Below are 15980 nucleotides of genomic sequence, written 5' to 3' on the forward strand. Positions count from 1 at the left end.
CTTTCTTTATTAACACTGCAGGTGTTCTCACTATGTGAGATGTTGTGTATATGATGGGAATGCGAAAAGGTAAGAAACGTTTTCTTGGGAGGAACAGGGAGTGAGAAAGGGGCAAGAGGGGAAAAAAGGAGCAGAAAGAGAAGTGAAACAAAGAGTACAAAGGAGAAGGGTGCAAACGGAGGACAAGAAGAACTGGAGAAATGCAGAAAATGGAAGACAGACAATTAGATATGAGTCAGACAGCAAAGAGAGTCCAAAACGTTATTTCATTTTCCTCTGATTTTGAATGTTTATGCAATGCAGGGAAAATGTGTGTTATTGGACAGATGTTTGGATGCAAGAGTTTGCTGTAGACAGCTACCTTTGTGTTAGAAACACGTTTCTTCCTCTATTTGCCTCTCTCTACCTGTTCTCTCCATCGTCCTTTGCCCTCATCACCTCCCCACTGTCTCCGCAGGCATCGCACGCTGTGGTGGTGGGGTTCTGTGATGGTAACCATGGTCCCCAGCAGCCACTATGTCTGCAGCGCTCACGCCAGAGAGGAAGACGCCACAAACGACCGCGAGGAACGGATTTTAGCCGTGCTGGGCATCATCGGTACCATCCTCAACCTGTTGGTGGTCATATTCGTCTACATCTACACCTCGGTCACATAAGGTTTTTCTGCGAGAACTTCAACAAAAGACATTGATCCGACCGCAGCTTTTCTCCTCACTGCCACCTTCCTCCTTAAGTATTTAGACAGGGTCTGCTGGTTGGGAGTGAGCAGCGAGATGAGATGGTCCTTGGCGTTGCGTCCAGCTGGATAGAAGCCATATTTATCTGCACCAAACAGCTGTGTTCTGTAAGCTGAAGACTGCTGCCAATCAAAGAAAAGGAGCTGCAGGCAGAATCCTCTGCACTTCCCTCCTAGAAACTGCGTGTTCTGATTTTTCTGGACACATCCTCATGTCAAAGTCTCTGTAGTGTGTTTTTGATCCTTCGGTCATTTTTCTCTGTGTCATTCTTTCATCTTTGTCCCAGAGATTGTGAACGTGTGTCTTTCAACAATGAAGCTCCTTTGTGGGATTTAAGATATAATCACTGCCAATTAATTCCATCTTAAAGGTATACATTCACCCCCCATTACTAAATACCAGTTTCTGTGGTTAGTAGAGAGTAAAGGATTTACATGGACCTCACGTGTCCCCACATGAGCACACCAGAGGAGCGATTCCTGGCCCTGCTGGGAGTCATTGGCATCATACTCAACCTCCTCCTGCTTGTCTTCATCTACATATACACCTCCATCTGATATATTTTGGCCTGAACACAGTAAAAGTAATGAGCTAACAGCACAGTGTTTGGCTCAACCACACCGGTAAATACATTTTACCCAAAGGAACACACAGGTTGAAGGCCAATTTGGGAAATTAATAATATTCTGGGGAGGTTTATACTTATAAGAGTTTGTGCATATAATTGTTTATAAACAAATATTAGTCAAATACTTAATAATTGATTAATTCAACTTTTTTGTATGAATATGTTCTACAGTTGATTCTCTTTTTTTTCCACACATGTGCAAGAAGAGCCTTTAATACAATGATCTCAATGATCCCGCACTGACCAGAATACCTGATGTGAAGATTTCTCGCCATCGTTTTGTTTGTTCTGCATGCTTACCCCGGCATGGACCTGGGTGAGGTCGGTGGATCAGCCCGTGCAGCGGTTGAGAACATCAAAGATCCTTCCGTGGAGGGTCGCTGCGGCGGGACGATGGTCTGTTTCCTGTTGTCGTATTTCTGTGATTGGATCTGTAAACCAGGAGCGGAGCGGCGCCGCAGCGGGCGAAGCGCGGGATCGACGCACACCCGCAGAAACCCGGACGCGAAGGAATGCGACCGCGACAAGAGGATCGCGTTGAACGAGTGCGGATGGTCTGAAAGGAGAGGAAACAAAACCTCTGTACGAGAACCCATCGTTTGTCTTGAAACTGACAATGGCACAAAGGACTCGGGATTGGCTTACAACATTTCCACTCGAGGCGCATGCCACAATGGATGTGATTTTAGGCCCAAGCACTGTGCCTCAAATGGAGGATCCAACCTAAATGGAGTTGGCCTGCGTGCAGAGAGGACTGGCCTGAATCTACACCTCATCCTCGTCATCCTCTTCTCCACCAACAAGCTAACGCCAGAGAAGACATAGACGGAGTGGACCCACATCGGCCTCTGCGCGTAGCATAATACTTTTATACTAACGCATACTTCATTTCATACACCATCGGTCGGAAAGGTTCTTAGGGCAAAGACAACAGGAGGAGAACCTCCTCTGGTTCTCTGCAGCAACTCGGACTGCTCAGATATCAATTCGGCATTGTGATTCTGATAATAAGGCATTTAGGATCCTAGCCACCTCTTAGCATTAGAATCAGTTTATCATCCAATGTTACATTGGGACAGGTTTGCAAGCAGAAGGCAAAATCGGAGTAGATAGCAAAGAGTAGATTTCTGCAAAGTGTAGAATAGCAAGAATAAGCATTTCCATGAGCTGGTCAACAGAATGCCGGGACAACAAGTGGCCTGCAGTTACTACCCGCCTTAGGACCTTCTCTTTCTCACATTCACCTTGGCACTAGCACAAACATCACAATATTGTAAATCCTGTTAAATTAATCAAAGAACTGTGGAGCACCTTTTTCGGGTTCCCATTATGTGCTTTCAGAGTCAGAGGCGTACCTGACAAATCTCCTCTACAGGCTGTCAACCAAACCGGGATCTTCTCCCATACCCAAAAAGAGTTTACTACTCATTGTCTGAGTCTAAGGGGGACACAGTACAGTGCCGCCCCAAAGGCTATGGAAGGCAGCAAATTAGCAACACTTTCTCTCCATCTCTAAATCGCTTTGCCGGTAGTGTAGTTCACCCCAGCATCCAGCAATAAACCGTCGTGTGAAATGGTCCAGACATCTGAAATGAGAACAGAAAGGTGGTGCTCACAGAATTATTGGAGATGTTTGAATAGCACTTGTGCTGGTTCCTGTAGGAGGGGTGCATGTTTAGCCATGGGCTGTGAAATGAAATACCCTGGGTATCCTTAAAACATTTTCATGTTCCAAACTACTCCTCCCGATGATAGAGAGAAACCCCCATACACACACACACACACACACACACACACACTTTGCTCCGCTGCCTCTCTCTTCATGACTTTCCACCATCTTTTTGGCACACATCCGGAGATTCGGCGGTTAGCGCGTTGAGATTGATGTGACTTGAAACATTTACTGCCTGTCACATCTAATGACTGTAGAGTGGAACTTTTGGAGCAAAAATCCATTTTAAGAATGCACCGAAAGCCCATTTAGTTTGCCTGACATCTACTGTCAGACTGCGAGCGTTGAAGCCACAGCTGTGAAGAAACACATTCCAACAGACTTTGAAACACTGACAGGCGCTGGAGATATTTTCAGTTCACTTTGCGCTGCCTCTAAAGAGTCAGTTGATGGTGGCAAAATAAATAAGAATACTCAGCGGTTTAACTCAGGTTCACTCAGATACTAGCAAAGGTTTAAACATTCAATAAAAGCCTCCATATAACAGATTTACAGGCTGTGACTAATGGCTTTACTGATGGTTAGTAAATGACCCACTAATGCTTTCTATGTATCAGTGTGAGGCCATTGATAAGAACAACTGTCAGTTCCCCTTGCTGTCTTGGGCCCATTTTTATAAATGATGTATAAGCTGTTTATAATTTCTTTATCAATGGATAATACATCATATCATATAATGTACTAAACCAATACAGCTTATTAGAATATAAAAATCCCATGAGCATTTATTTAGGGTATACCAACAGTAATAGTCATATTACCATATACAAAGGTAAAAGAACAGTACTAAAATATTTGTTCAATACTGTTATCACAATTGATTTCTATAATGGTGCTTCAAGTGGTCACATTGCGTTTTCTAAGGCCAAACCATTTTTTTTTTAAACAACCGAAAACAGATTTATTTTGTATTAAATACAAGAATAAAGTTTAAAATATTTATTATTCACAGATCTTATTTGATCGATTGTCATAGGTTAAATTGAGCCTATATAACATTTGCAAAGGAATCAGGAATAAATCTCTGCAGATTTATAGTCTTTTCTGAAGCTGTGGTTCGGGACATCACCTTGATCATCGACTGATTAAAGTCTTATATTCGTCGGCAGCGGCTCTCGACACGTCAGTCCAACTCCTCGGTTACAGTGACTGGGACACTTGCGTGTTCTGTCGAAAACTAGTTTAAATATGACAAACTCTCTCAAGCAGGAACATATAAGGAGGCACCTAGAGGGCGGGTTCTCCACGAGTGCACACAAAGGCCTCACTCTCCAACGAAAAGCAGAACTGTTTATTATAAATTGTTTTTTTGTTTTTTTAATACCTTTTTATAGTATTTTATTTTATCATTGTTCTAGGTAAATAACATGTGTGCACAATAGTCAATGCCAAAAGGAAAACAGGTGCATCAAAGTGCATCTGGGACTCGTAACCGTTGCCCCCGGCACAGGTTGTTAACACACAACACTGAAAACAAGAGAGCAAAATATTTAAGCACATGCTCATTGTGGAGTCTGGATTCATAAATGCTCTGAAGATGAGCCACGCAAGAGACTGTGTCATGTAGAGCCAAAGCGAAGATGGGTTCTCATGTTTTTTCATGTGAGCTGAATTGATTTTTAGCCTCAGAGGGCACATTGGACACTGACTGTCTGTGACTATAGACAAGAGCAAATAATGCAGACAAACGGATCTCCCAAGTTAGTGAAAATGTTATTTCATGGGCAAAAACGCTAAAGAATATTTGCACGAGGTGGTTCAAAGTTTATTCATTTATTTTTCAGTTTTGTAAGAATTTGGGGGCAAAACCGATTCCGGTGTCACAGCTCTTTCTGCTTTATCTGTAGCAAAATGCTAAGGAAAGGTCCTTGCATGCATTAAAACAATTGTGTGTTTCACATTTGTCTTTACTTTTGAAAGGAACGAGTGAGAAATTCACTTTAACCGACTCTTCGTGTGACGTGCTGATTTACTGAGAAACATTCCAAGAGAGGGACCCCTGTGGTTCTGTTACGTCCCGGACCATTGTTGGTGGCTTGTGTCTCCGTGTTTTGCAGACAGCCCAGCAGAAGGCTTAATCGAGGGTCCATCCTGATTGGGTGCGCCATCAAAAGCCGGCCCCTTTAAAAAGCTTGGAAGCACCAAATCCCCCCAGGAGACCGTCCAGGGAAAAGAGGCATTTGGTGCCACCACCAGCCGGAGGCCGTCCACCACCAGCCGGAGGCCGTCCACCACCAGCCTTGGAGTGAGAGTCCAAGAACTGTGGCTGGAGGCCTGCTTTGTTTGGACTTTGTTTTCTTTGTCACTTGAGTTTTGGTAGTTGAGTTGAGAGCAATAAATTCTTACTTATTGTTTGCCCTTTCCTGGTCGCCTGCTACTTTCTTTATTTCCCTCGCATTGATTTTGCTGCGTTGCCAGACTCTAGCAGGGAACGTAACAGCTACTGATCAAGCAAAGCGAACTGTAGATTTTAATTGGAAGATGCATGGAATGACCCCTACAACCACCACACTCAGTTTGTTACATGTGTGTGTGGGAACAAATGCTCTGAGATATAGTGTACTTCCATGTAATGTTTTTAAATCAATAGCTATAGTAATGCAAATAAAAAAAACATCACACCACAAATTTCACTGATCTTTGGAACTAAATGCTATCTAGATCCTATTGTCAGGTTTGGCAAACATCTTAACTTGTGCAAGAGCTAAATGGTTTGATGCTTTGGTTGAAAACATTTTTGACCTCCAAAGAATTGGGATAGAAGTCAAACGTGCACGCCATTTACACCCATCTTGCCTGTTTGACCTGCTCCCTTTTCCTACAGTACATGTGTTGTAGTTAGCTGTTTACAATTACAATCCCAACTAAATCCTAAATCCTAAATGGCATTTGAGAATAGTTTTAAAAATCGTCTTTACATGTCAACTTGAGTGCAAATATCTAACATGTTGTTTTGTACTCTGAATTTGAAATGATTGACAAATGAGGGGTTTGCATCATTATTTTGATGCACACATAAAGTTAACAGCAGCTCAATTTCTACCTTAACACGACATCCTAAAGCTTCTCAAGAAGATCACATTTCCCATTTTCCATTCTCATACTTGTATCACATGGGATTTTATCTTTCTGCTCGATTACGCTTGTCTTAAATTAAATTGGGTAGCCTGAAAGTAAGTCCTTTCAGCTGACAAGATAATAAAGCTGAGCTCCTCCAAGTTCCCTTCTCTTATGAGGTCCAGTTGCGTGCTCACTTTTTAACTGTTTATCGCCCCGATTCAACTTGAGCGCTTAGTGCTTTTTGTTCCCTTCAACTCCTCCGAGGGTTTTCCCCCTCTTGTTCTACTCCTCCGGCTAGTCAGTGGGATGCATCCTAATTCCATGTCGTCCCGAACGCTCTATCGGTATGAAAACAAAGTGCATCACTCACACGGCATTGCTCTTTTAAAGCAGCATATCTGCTCTGGTAGACCTGTGCCGTTGTGTGCGGGCCCTGCTCGGCCAGCCAAATGAACTAACAGCGTGTCCTCGGGCGCCCCATGAGACAGCCACTGACCCGGCTAATGTGGGTGGCTGCCCCCTGTGCACACACACACACACACACACACACACACACATATACTCACACGCAGTCACAGAGGACCCATAGACACCACGGCCGCCAGTATCTGACTACAAGCCTGTGTGCATAATCTAGTATGATTTAATAATCTAGTGTAGCTGTCCTCCCTTCCTGTTCTCCCTCACCCTCTGCACTCTCTGCACCCATGAGCCCTCCTCGGCGCCCTGGTCCATTGTTTGGCGTGTTCCTATTTCAGTCTTAAGTTAGTTGGTCCGCTCGAGCATGAATCCCAACCCTGGCTCGGAGCCTCAGGCCCCTGTCACTGGGACGGGGAAAGATGTTTTTTTTTACGTAAACAGTAATATGATGTCCCGCTTGCCTTGGAGGGAAATGATCACATAGGTTCTGGCTTATTGTTTCTAACCTCGTTCACAGGCACCCTGCTCTTTGTTTAACGCACAAGCTACAGTGTGTCTCTCTAAGTCATTTTCATTTCGCCCATCCCACTGGACATTTCTCTCACAGCATTGACACAAGGATTGTGGAATGCCAATTAAAGAACTATATTTGCATTATTACAAAAGAGATTATACCACTCACGAAGGAATGTTTTTTTGCACTTTTAGAGTGAGTTACATTAGCTGGTGGACGCATCTAACTGTGTAACTTTGTATCTGTTATTCTTGGGACAACATTGATCGATCATTTAGACTCTTTAAGCACACGTGAAAGATTTGAATCCAACGTGTGTACTTACAAATGTTGACCAAGGGGAAGACTTATGTGTTGACCCTCTTTCTTTCAAATCAAGTTTGCAGCGGTTAAACATTATTTCTTACAGTTTTCTGTTTGAAAACTCAATTTGTTGGCATGAGGAGTACAAATATTTCTACAGAGAGCATATGTATCTATTAATTATTCATATTTATATCAAAAGTTGATATATATAAAGCAAATGTTATCAATCACATTTAAAGATAGAGAGATAATAATAATGCACACAGACACACAAAATGACTGCAATAAAGCCTCTCCACTCCCTTAGTTGTACACTGAACACACTCAGGGTTTCATTTTGGGGACATTACATTCATTTCCTGGAGACGTAACTTAACCCTAACTGCCACCAGCCAACATCTAACCATTTCTGTAAACAGTGACTATAATCATAACATAAACTTTAACTAATAAAATAAAAATAGGACCATATAAACACATTTTTACCATAAGTCAAGAAAAACTGCTCATGCGCACACAGAGGCAGCAGCTTCTTGGCCCGGTGTTACAGTACGTGCCATTAACTGCAATGCCAAACAAAACAGCATGTTGGTTCTTATAATATACAGTATATATATACATAATTACAGTTTTGCTTTTGCTTTTTTTTAAAGTATAATTTTGTTGTTAAGACATTTAAAGTATTCCTGCTTTGATTTTACAACTTTACCTAAGTGAAAGATCTGTGTACTTCTTCCACTATTTAATTAGACACAATGCAAATAGCTTACACAAGATAAGGATAGCAGGGTAAGGATTGAAGAAGGGAACAGGAAAGTTGTATGTTTTATTACAGTGGTCCATGTCTGTATCGATGGCGCCATCACGTGGCTGAAATATGTTGTGATACTAAAAGGGAATAGTGGGAACTTGTGGGATTATATTTAATATTGCCTGTAAATTAACTTGTTGTGTCTTCAATAAGTATACTATGTGTTCTGTTCTGCTTGTCTCATGGTATCATTTTTGAAAATAAATGATGTTATTGAATTGAAAGTGAATGTTAAAATTCTTCCAATCTTTTCTTTCATTGTGGACTTGTTTGTGGACACTTTGTGTGTGTGTGTGTGTGTGTTTTTGAAACCAGAGAACAAATTTCAAACATTTAACAGCATTCAGGTTTCCAACGGAAAATCTGTATATTAGTAGGTATTACATTTATGTTACAATGTTTACACATAAGGGAAAACAAACATTATAGGATGATTGCAAGTCTGCTTCTTAGACCTATAACAGATATTGGGAATCATAAAAGAACAGTGAATATTCCTTTGTTAAATGTTAATCAAAGTGTTGATTAACCAGGACAGCTGTCGAAGGATCATCTCTTTACAGTAAATATCCCCCGAGAATCCTGACAGACAAAGTGTGACAGTCGATTTCATGCATATGAATATATTCTACAGCACAGGTGTGGTATGATTATTTTGGATGTCGATGTCAGGTAGTATTTGACAGCTGGTGATGATGTCAATCTTTTCGGACACCGCCTTCAGGTCATCCAGGATTAATCGGATGCTGTGGGACGCATTGATGATGGCGCCCTGCGATGTATTTAGCTGAGCGGTTGCACTTTGAACCTTTCAGAAAAAAAGGAGAGAAAGTAATTTCCAACCACATCAATCGGTTATTGTTACAAATTGAGCATCATGCAAACTTTGTTGTAGTGCAAGATGCATCCAACACCTACCTCTTTACAGGCTGTACCATAAACCTGCCGTACCATCTGCACAACGTCAGAATGAAGCCGACTGTTGGATTCCTGCAGCTTCTGTTGTAAAAGTGTATCACCTGGAAAAGAAATGACATTAAAACCTCTAGTTTGTAACTCACTTATCCATTGGATTGATACCATTTAATACAAATGATTATCAAAACGATCATTCATAATTGCACTTACAATTACCACACAATAAATAACCATAATTTGGATGACTTTCTATATTTTAGCATGATGAGCAGTTTGACCCTGGAGGCTCATTTCTGACCTTTGTCATTCTAAACTCAAAAGGTCCATTTACCTGTTTTTAACAACATCTAAACTGCAACAGTTTCAATAAGTGAATTAAGCGAGTCCCATTCACATACAGCCTACATTATTACATGAAGACCCCTGAACGGAGATTATGTCACTCTTTAAGTATCAACATGAAGAATTCTAATCCTGACGTTGCCTCACCTTGTGGTCTGTGTGTGGGACTTGGCCTGTCCTCCACTATGGACTGTATATCAGGATGGTCTCTGACTACTATAAGAGGAGGAAGGTCTCTCCTCAGCACGTGGGCGCTGTCCTGTCTGAACGAGGAGGCTCGGTCGGCCTGCTGCCCCCCCTCCTCCTCCTCGCTGTCAGTTTCAGAAGCCTCCCCGGGAACCTGCCAGCATCCAATATATCACAGCAGATTGAATCGATTGGTGACGACAGGGGAAGAAACATGTATCTGTGTCATCTCTGTGGCGATGCGACACACAGAGACGTGCAGACGTGCGATGAAACCTTGGCTCCGACTGTGGCGATTTGCGGAGGAGACATGGAGGTGATGTAGACTTCGTCATCGGAGTCCGTCTCCGAAGCCTCGCCCTGCACCACTATCTGGAACCCGCTGGACATGACTACGCAACACAAAACAAAACGTCTAAAGCTAACGGTACGACGAAACAAACTATAGATTGTAAATGTAGCTAACTTGAATGCTAACAATACTCATAATAATAAGTGGAATAGTAGAGAACACCAGTTTCACTTTGCTCAGTGAGAGTTAAGTCAAATTAGTATAATGTAAGATAAACGTTAAAAGTCCAAAATATTGTCAAACCTTCTCTGTTGATAAAAGTACATATCACATGAGCATCCAGGAAGTGGCTTGTTTACCAAGAACCAATCCGATGTGAGCTAGCATGTCACCTGATATCTGACGGTTCAGGCTGATTAGTACGCATGCGTAGTATAATCCAGAGTTCGCTTGTAATCTAATCCGCGCACACCGATATGCAACATTTGTTTGTTAAACGGTTTTAGTCAGGTTCCATTATACCAGATTTATTGGCACCCTCCACATGATAACTATATATTTCATAATTTCATGTAGAAGGTATTCTTGTTGATATGGTAAAGGGTGTATTCCTAAAGGATATATTTTCACCCCATGACAGGGAGAAAACTGCTGCTATCTCCGCCCGTTCAATTTTCCCTGGTGTTAAAACCGAGTGGATCCCAGGAAGCTGACTTGTGTTTATTTTGTGTAGCCTACATACTTTTGACAGGTACAGTATATTTAACTGTTCAGCCGGTTTAATTCATTTAGATTACTGCAATATAGGTCACGTATAATACTAGACGCATTGCTTTGTCCCAATTCTCTGTCATATCGCGATATGAACAACTATCTGGACAATGACAGCAAACAACACAAGCTAGCTTTCTGGCGCTATCTATGAAGCTAACTTTGACGTCATTGAAGGTTTTCACTATGCTAAGGGAAACTGGAATTTTTTTGTTTGGCAGGAATGGCAGACGAGTCTCTGTTTGACTTTCTCCATATGGAGATCGTGTCTCAAATTTACAAGGAGCAGCAATCCGGTAAAGAAGAGATGGACAACAAGGTGTGTTCCGCCAAGGCATTTATCAGTCAACTGACACGGAAGAACCGTAGCTTTGAGCTGCACTGTTTCTCTGTAATCACCCTGCAAAACACCACCAGTTAACTAACAACTTTAATTAGCACATATTTGCAACTGGAGTCAAAACACAGCTCATCATCACATTAGAAGTTTAGCTTCCACACTGAATACACGTTGGATATATTTGGTCCACTGAGCAAATTCCCAGCTTTGGTTTCTCCTCTTCAGGACAGAGCTGTCTGTGTGTCTGTCCTTGAAAGCATGGGCTTCAGGGTAGGACAAGGACTCATCGAGAGGTAGAGAACACCCCCCACACACACACATGCTGCATGTGGAATGCTGACTGCTTTGAGACCTGCATCCTCTTGACCTTACGTGTCCGTGTTGGTCTTTGCTCTGCTAAGGTTGACCAGGGACTCTCCCAGCTTCAAAGATGAGTTGGATGTGATGAAGTTTGTCTGTAAAGACTTCTGGACGAAGGTGTTCAGGAGGCAGGTTGACAACCTCCGGACAAACCATCAGGTAAACTCTCCAGTCTCCGGTAGTCTTTCCACCAACAACAATTTCAACCTGTCTTGTGAAAATGTGAGCTTGTTTATGATAGATAACCTCCATGTCATTGTATCAAAAGAATGCTAAGAATTAGAGGAGTCCTTGCTGCTGAACTGACTAATGCGTTTATGTTCAATGTTTGTTACTAACAAGCATTTCATTCCTGCCATAGGGTACGTATGTCCTGCAGGACAACACATTTTCTTTGCTGACTCAGCTCTCTAATGGAAAACAGTACCTGGATCAGGCTCCTAAGGTTAGCATTCTCTCTCTCTCTCTCTTCCTCTTGTTGTCATTTAAGCCAAATAAATCTGAATCCGTCTCGTTTAAAGCTAACGCCTCTAATTTGTGTGGGTTTTTCCACAGTACCTTGCTTTTTCGTGTGGCATTGTGAGAGGAGCTCTGTCTAGCCTCGGTCTGGACAGCGTGGTGACAGCAGAGGTCTCTGTAATGCCATCCTGTAAGTACCACCAGAATGTTGTTGTTGTTGTTGTTATTATTATTTATATTGTGGGAAAGAGTAAGGTGACATGCTCATTAGCTACCAATTGTATTCAGACAGTTGTAACCAGTCCAATTTTTACAGGATGTCTCTTCAAGTACAAGCACATGGTTCACCTCCACTTCCTTTTGTCTTGACAGGTAAATTCCAAGTGGTGGTCCAGAAGTTGTGATGTAATCTTCTGTCTTAGTACCCAGGAGCAGATGAACAGAGCCATGTGGGGTTGTGTAAATCCTACAAAGAGGATAGTAGTTCCTGTCCAATCTCAGAGGGAGTGAAACACCAACCTAATTTGCTCATGTGGGTCAAACAGGACTTGCCTGAATACATGAGACCGAGCAAAAAGGCTTAGCCAAAGCTAACCTTTACTTGTCGTACTCTGACACAGAACAAGATTTGTTTTATTCCCTTTGCGTTTTGATTTCCCATTTGATTGAATCATTGCATAGTGTTCTCAACTTTGGTTTTCAGCCTGCCTGACTTTGAAAATATTACCTGTCAGTGCTATCAATACAATAATATGTATGTAGTAGATCACGCAGTAAGGTCATATTCTATGTATTGCATTGTAATGTTGAATGCCCAAATTGAGAGGACTAAGAAATAGCTGCCATGGAATAATTGAAACTGCCATACATAATATTCTAGCATACATCCAATAGCTGGTGACCCGTTGAAAATCATTATCCCTGGCACATTAGAATTGTTGTCAAACACGTGTTTCTTTGCAGACACACAGAATCTGTACCTGTAGCTCCTGGTGCTTTGTTCTGCCTCGTAGGAGATTTCCTTTAGGACCTGGCTGGTATTTTCAATTTTATGGCAACATGCAAATCTGCAATGAGTCATTCATTATAGACTTTTAGTTTAACTATGTTCTATTATTATTGTCACGTTATTTCAGATTATTCATTTTGTACTAAAATGTAAATGTTTTTTTTACTGCATTGACTTGTATTGTGATTGTCCTAGCCCAGAGTAAACTGCAACTTGGATTTATGGGTTAAATTTGTCAATGTTACTTTGCTTTGTATAAAACTATCCTCAGAGATTAATACTAACATTGCTGCTGTTTTAATTATACCATTTTCTAACTCAAAATATTCTCTTAATCAAAGACACAAATCCCCCCAAAACAAATTCTGTTGCACACTAACATTCATCACACTGGTGGATGTTGTTGCTTATTTGTGCCACTAGGGGGACACATCAAGCTCATTTTTATGCACGCTGTTTTACCCATAAGGCAATGGCAACATGTTCCCTTAGCTCTGTAGTTGACACGGTTGGTTGCAAAGTGCCAGGAAATCCCATCCTTGTGTATTTCTTTGCACAATGTTTGGTACAACTTAATACCCTCCCTACATTGAAGTTATTCAATATAGTTTTCCAGAGTCTTCTCAATGTCTTCCATTAATTATTATAGGTAATTCACAATAGCACAAGATGTGTACATACCCTTTTCATATTCAAATGTGCATGTCTAGTATTTGTAATTCTTAAAAATAACTAGACTACTTTTGAACATGAATGTCAAAAAATGTGCAAGAAAGGAAAATTTGCGAATGCTAATCACAGCGCTGTAAAGAGCAAAATAATTATTTTAAACTTCCCATCGGCCCTGCTTGAGTTGTTAATATTTCTTTGGCCGCTGATCCATATCACGAGCTTGCTGTTCAGAGGCTCTACTGTAAGTGATTGAAAGATATTTGGTGTAAACATTGTGTAAACAGCGGTGTGATCGCTTACACAACAAAGGGTCTTGGATGCTGCTCGTACCGCTGAGACATCGTATCGTCTATATTAGACACAACACAGAGGGAGTGCTTCAATATACAATATAGCCTCAGTACTTACGTGACTATATGATATGATGGCACTAATAATGAGTTGAATAAACGTAAATGACGTGTCATTCTCATGCACATCTATTGTCAGTGAGTTTTTTATTGCATAGATAAGGTTTGACCGAAATATTATTTGTGTCATGCTAAAATTTGAATTTAATGTTTTTCCCTCCAGCAACACACAACCTCACCACATCTAATGCCACAACACTGAAACAACAGCCACTCCACTGAACTGGATCACTGATGAGTCGGTCTGCATCTTTTGGAGGCACGCCACCGGTTTCCAACCGGCATGTGAAAACAGTTGTTAAATGGCTGCCGTGGCTCTCGGGGGAGCATTTTATAGTCTAAGAAAAGAACGCGTTGATGTCATCGGGGCGGAATAGACGTGGGGTTTGGACAACAAAAAAGTCTGCATTACAAACAGATGGTATGGAGTTTGGAAAGGGTCTAATACAAGAGTCGCCGTTTGTTGCATTATGGGGAGTCCAGAAGTAAGGGATTAAAAGTCAAGACGCCTCGGCTTATGCTGCGTCGGTTTGGGGTCGTTCTTTCATAAATCTCCTTCCTGCAAGTCCTCCTGACTTGATGGAAAAGCAATACTACATTGCCTTTACTATATCCTTAACTCCTTTGTCTTCGCTCCACTTGATTATGGCCCTCAAGACAAGAGTTCTTGGAAGAGATTAAGAGAACAAAAAACTTTAAATATGACCCCCCCCCCCCCCCACCCACAGTATAAGCAGACGGCTGCTTTTGCTGGGCTACTTTTATTTTTCAACTGTGGAACTGTGAAAGAAGGAGATAGTCGTGAACACTGAGATAAGCATCTGTGTAAATGTGTGGCACGTTGGTATGGCCCACTCTTCTAACCATTTGTTACAAGCCATTAAACACTTCACAAATTGTCTCTGGAGAGACTGAGGCGGGGGGGGGGGGGATGTGGGTTGTGGGATTAAAGAGAGAGAAAGGCTGGTAGTGGGCAGAACTGTAGAAAGTCCTGAAGGAGAAGAGGGAAATGAGATGTGGAGAATGAAGAGCCTCTACAGGAGGGTGGAGGCAATTGAAAGGTAGAAAAAGAGAAGTTTATTCGAGGTGGGAGGGCGGGGGGGTCAGGGGGGCCAGAGAGAAAGCAGTATGAGGGAAGTGAAGGATGAAGACAGTGCGAAAGGTTTCATAGATAAATGTAAGAATTATAAATTGAGGGGAAGCAGTGACTGGCTGGGTGACAGTGAGGGGCGAGGGTCAGAGGTCACCAGCAGCGGCTCCCTGCGCGCCTTCGCTCCACTTCCTCCGGCCCTTCCCTGCATCACAATATCCACAATACCCTCACAAAGAGCAGGGTGGGAGGAGGGTGGAGGAGGAGGTGGGTTAGAAGAAAGAAAGGAGGTGTTGCGGGGGGGGGGGGGGTTGACCATTAAAAGCTAGAATTGAGTAACACTGTCCACGTAGGCCGACTGGAGGCCTTTTGTAGCGTGAGAAGTTGTCGGAGACTGTTGATCTTTTAAGACCGACTGAAATCACCAAATGTCGAACCCCTGTCGATTCTTGTAGTGCGACAATTTGCTTTCGGGCCTAAAATAATGTCAATTCAGTAGCTCATTTATCGATGAATGCAGCTGCACAGCCTCCTTGGAGGGTTGGTCAGCTCCTCCGTGAGAGTTGAGGCATTGATAGTAAACTGGATCATTTGATCATGTGTATGAACTCGCAGTTGTCTAGCTGTCAACAGAACAGATTGATCACAGATAACATCAGCTGTCAGCTGATCGGTAAAACAGCGGGAGCTTTGCCAGCTTGCTTCGGAGATGCTGGTTTGCACAAAAAAGTGTTAGTGTCGTTTTAATGCCCAAGTGCGTACACACGACCAAATCTTTCACTATATCTGCAGAGAAAAAAAATACATAAGATCTCACAGGATGCCGCGCGCCTTCGTCCTCTCAAATTGTCCCATCACTTCTTTGTGTTACAGCAGTTTTCTGTAGTACCGCACTATTCTCCCCTCTCATTCAACGTCCTTCA

At 42.2% G+C, this 15980-nt stretch overlaps 2 protein-coding genes across 4 annotated transcripts; one reads left to right on the top strand and one right to left on the bottom strand.

Moving 5' to 3' along the window:
* Positions 1 to 8550: 8550 nt before the first annotated feature.
* Positions 8551 to 10323, bottom strand: bloc1s3 (biogenesis of lysosomal organelles complex-1, subunit 3). Of its 2 annotated transcripts, XM_037468180.2 has the most exons (5): positions 10250 to 10323; positions 9931 to 10046; positions 9616 to 9808; positions 9127 to 9227; positions 8551 to 9016 (listed from the first exon to the last, which is right to left on the bottom strand). In XM_037468180.2, exons 2-5 carry the CDS (start codon positions 10042 to 10044, stop codon positions 8837 to 8839), a joined length of 588 nt encoding a protein of 195 aa, XP_037324077.2. In that variant the 5' UTR covers positions 10045 to 10046; positions 10250 to 10323; the 3' UTR covers positions 8551 to 8836. The 2 variants fall into 2 exon arrangements, with proteins under 2 accessions (XP_037324077.2, XP_037324086.2); XM_037468189.2 differs by lacking the exon at positions 10250 to 10323 and having other exon boundaries at positions 9931 to 10243.
* trappc6bl (trafficking protein particle complex subunit 6B, like) lies at positions 10000 to 14035 on the top strand. 2 transcript variants are annotated; one of them, XM_062561129.1, is made up of 7 exons: positions 10000 to 10081; positions 10939 to 11036; positions 11283 to 11350; positions 11459 to 11576; positions 11779 to 11862; positions 11973 to 12066; positions 12249 to 14035. In XM_062561129.1, the coding sequence occupies exons 2-7, from the start codon at positions 10941 to 10943 to the stop codon at positions 12278 to 12280; spliced, it is 492 nt and encodes a 163-aa protein (XP_062417113.1). In that variant the 5' UTR covers positions 10000 to 10081; positions 10939 to 10940; the 3' UTR covers positions 12281 to 14035. The 2 variants fall into 2 exon arrangements, with proteins under 2 accessions (XP_062417113.1, XP_037324066.2); XM_037468169.2 differs by lacking the exon at positions 10000 to 10081 and adding an exon at positions 10419 to 10697.
* The last annotated feature ends 1945 nt before the right edge of the window (positions 14036 to 15980 follow it).

The sequence above is a fragment of the Pungitius pungitius genome, chromosome 3, assembly GCF_949316345.1.
Source record: "Pungitius pungitius chromosome 3, fPunPun2.1, whole genome shotgun sequence".
Lineage (NCBI taxonomy): Eukaryota > Metazoa > Chordata > Actinopteri > Perciformes > Gasterosteidae > Pungitius > Pungitius pungitius.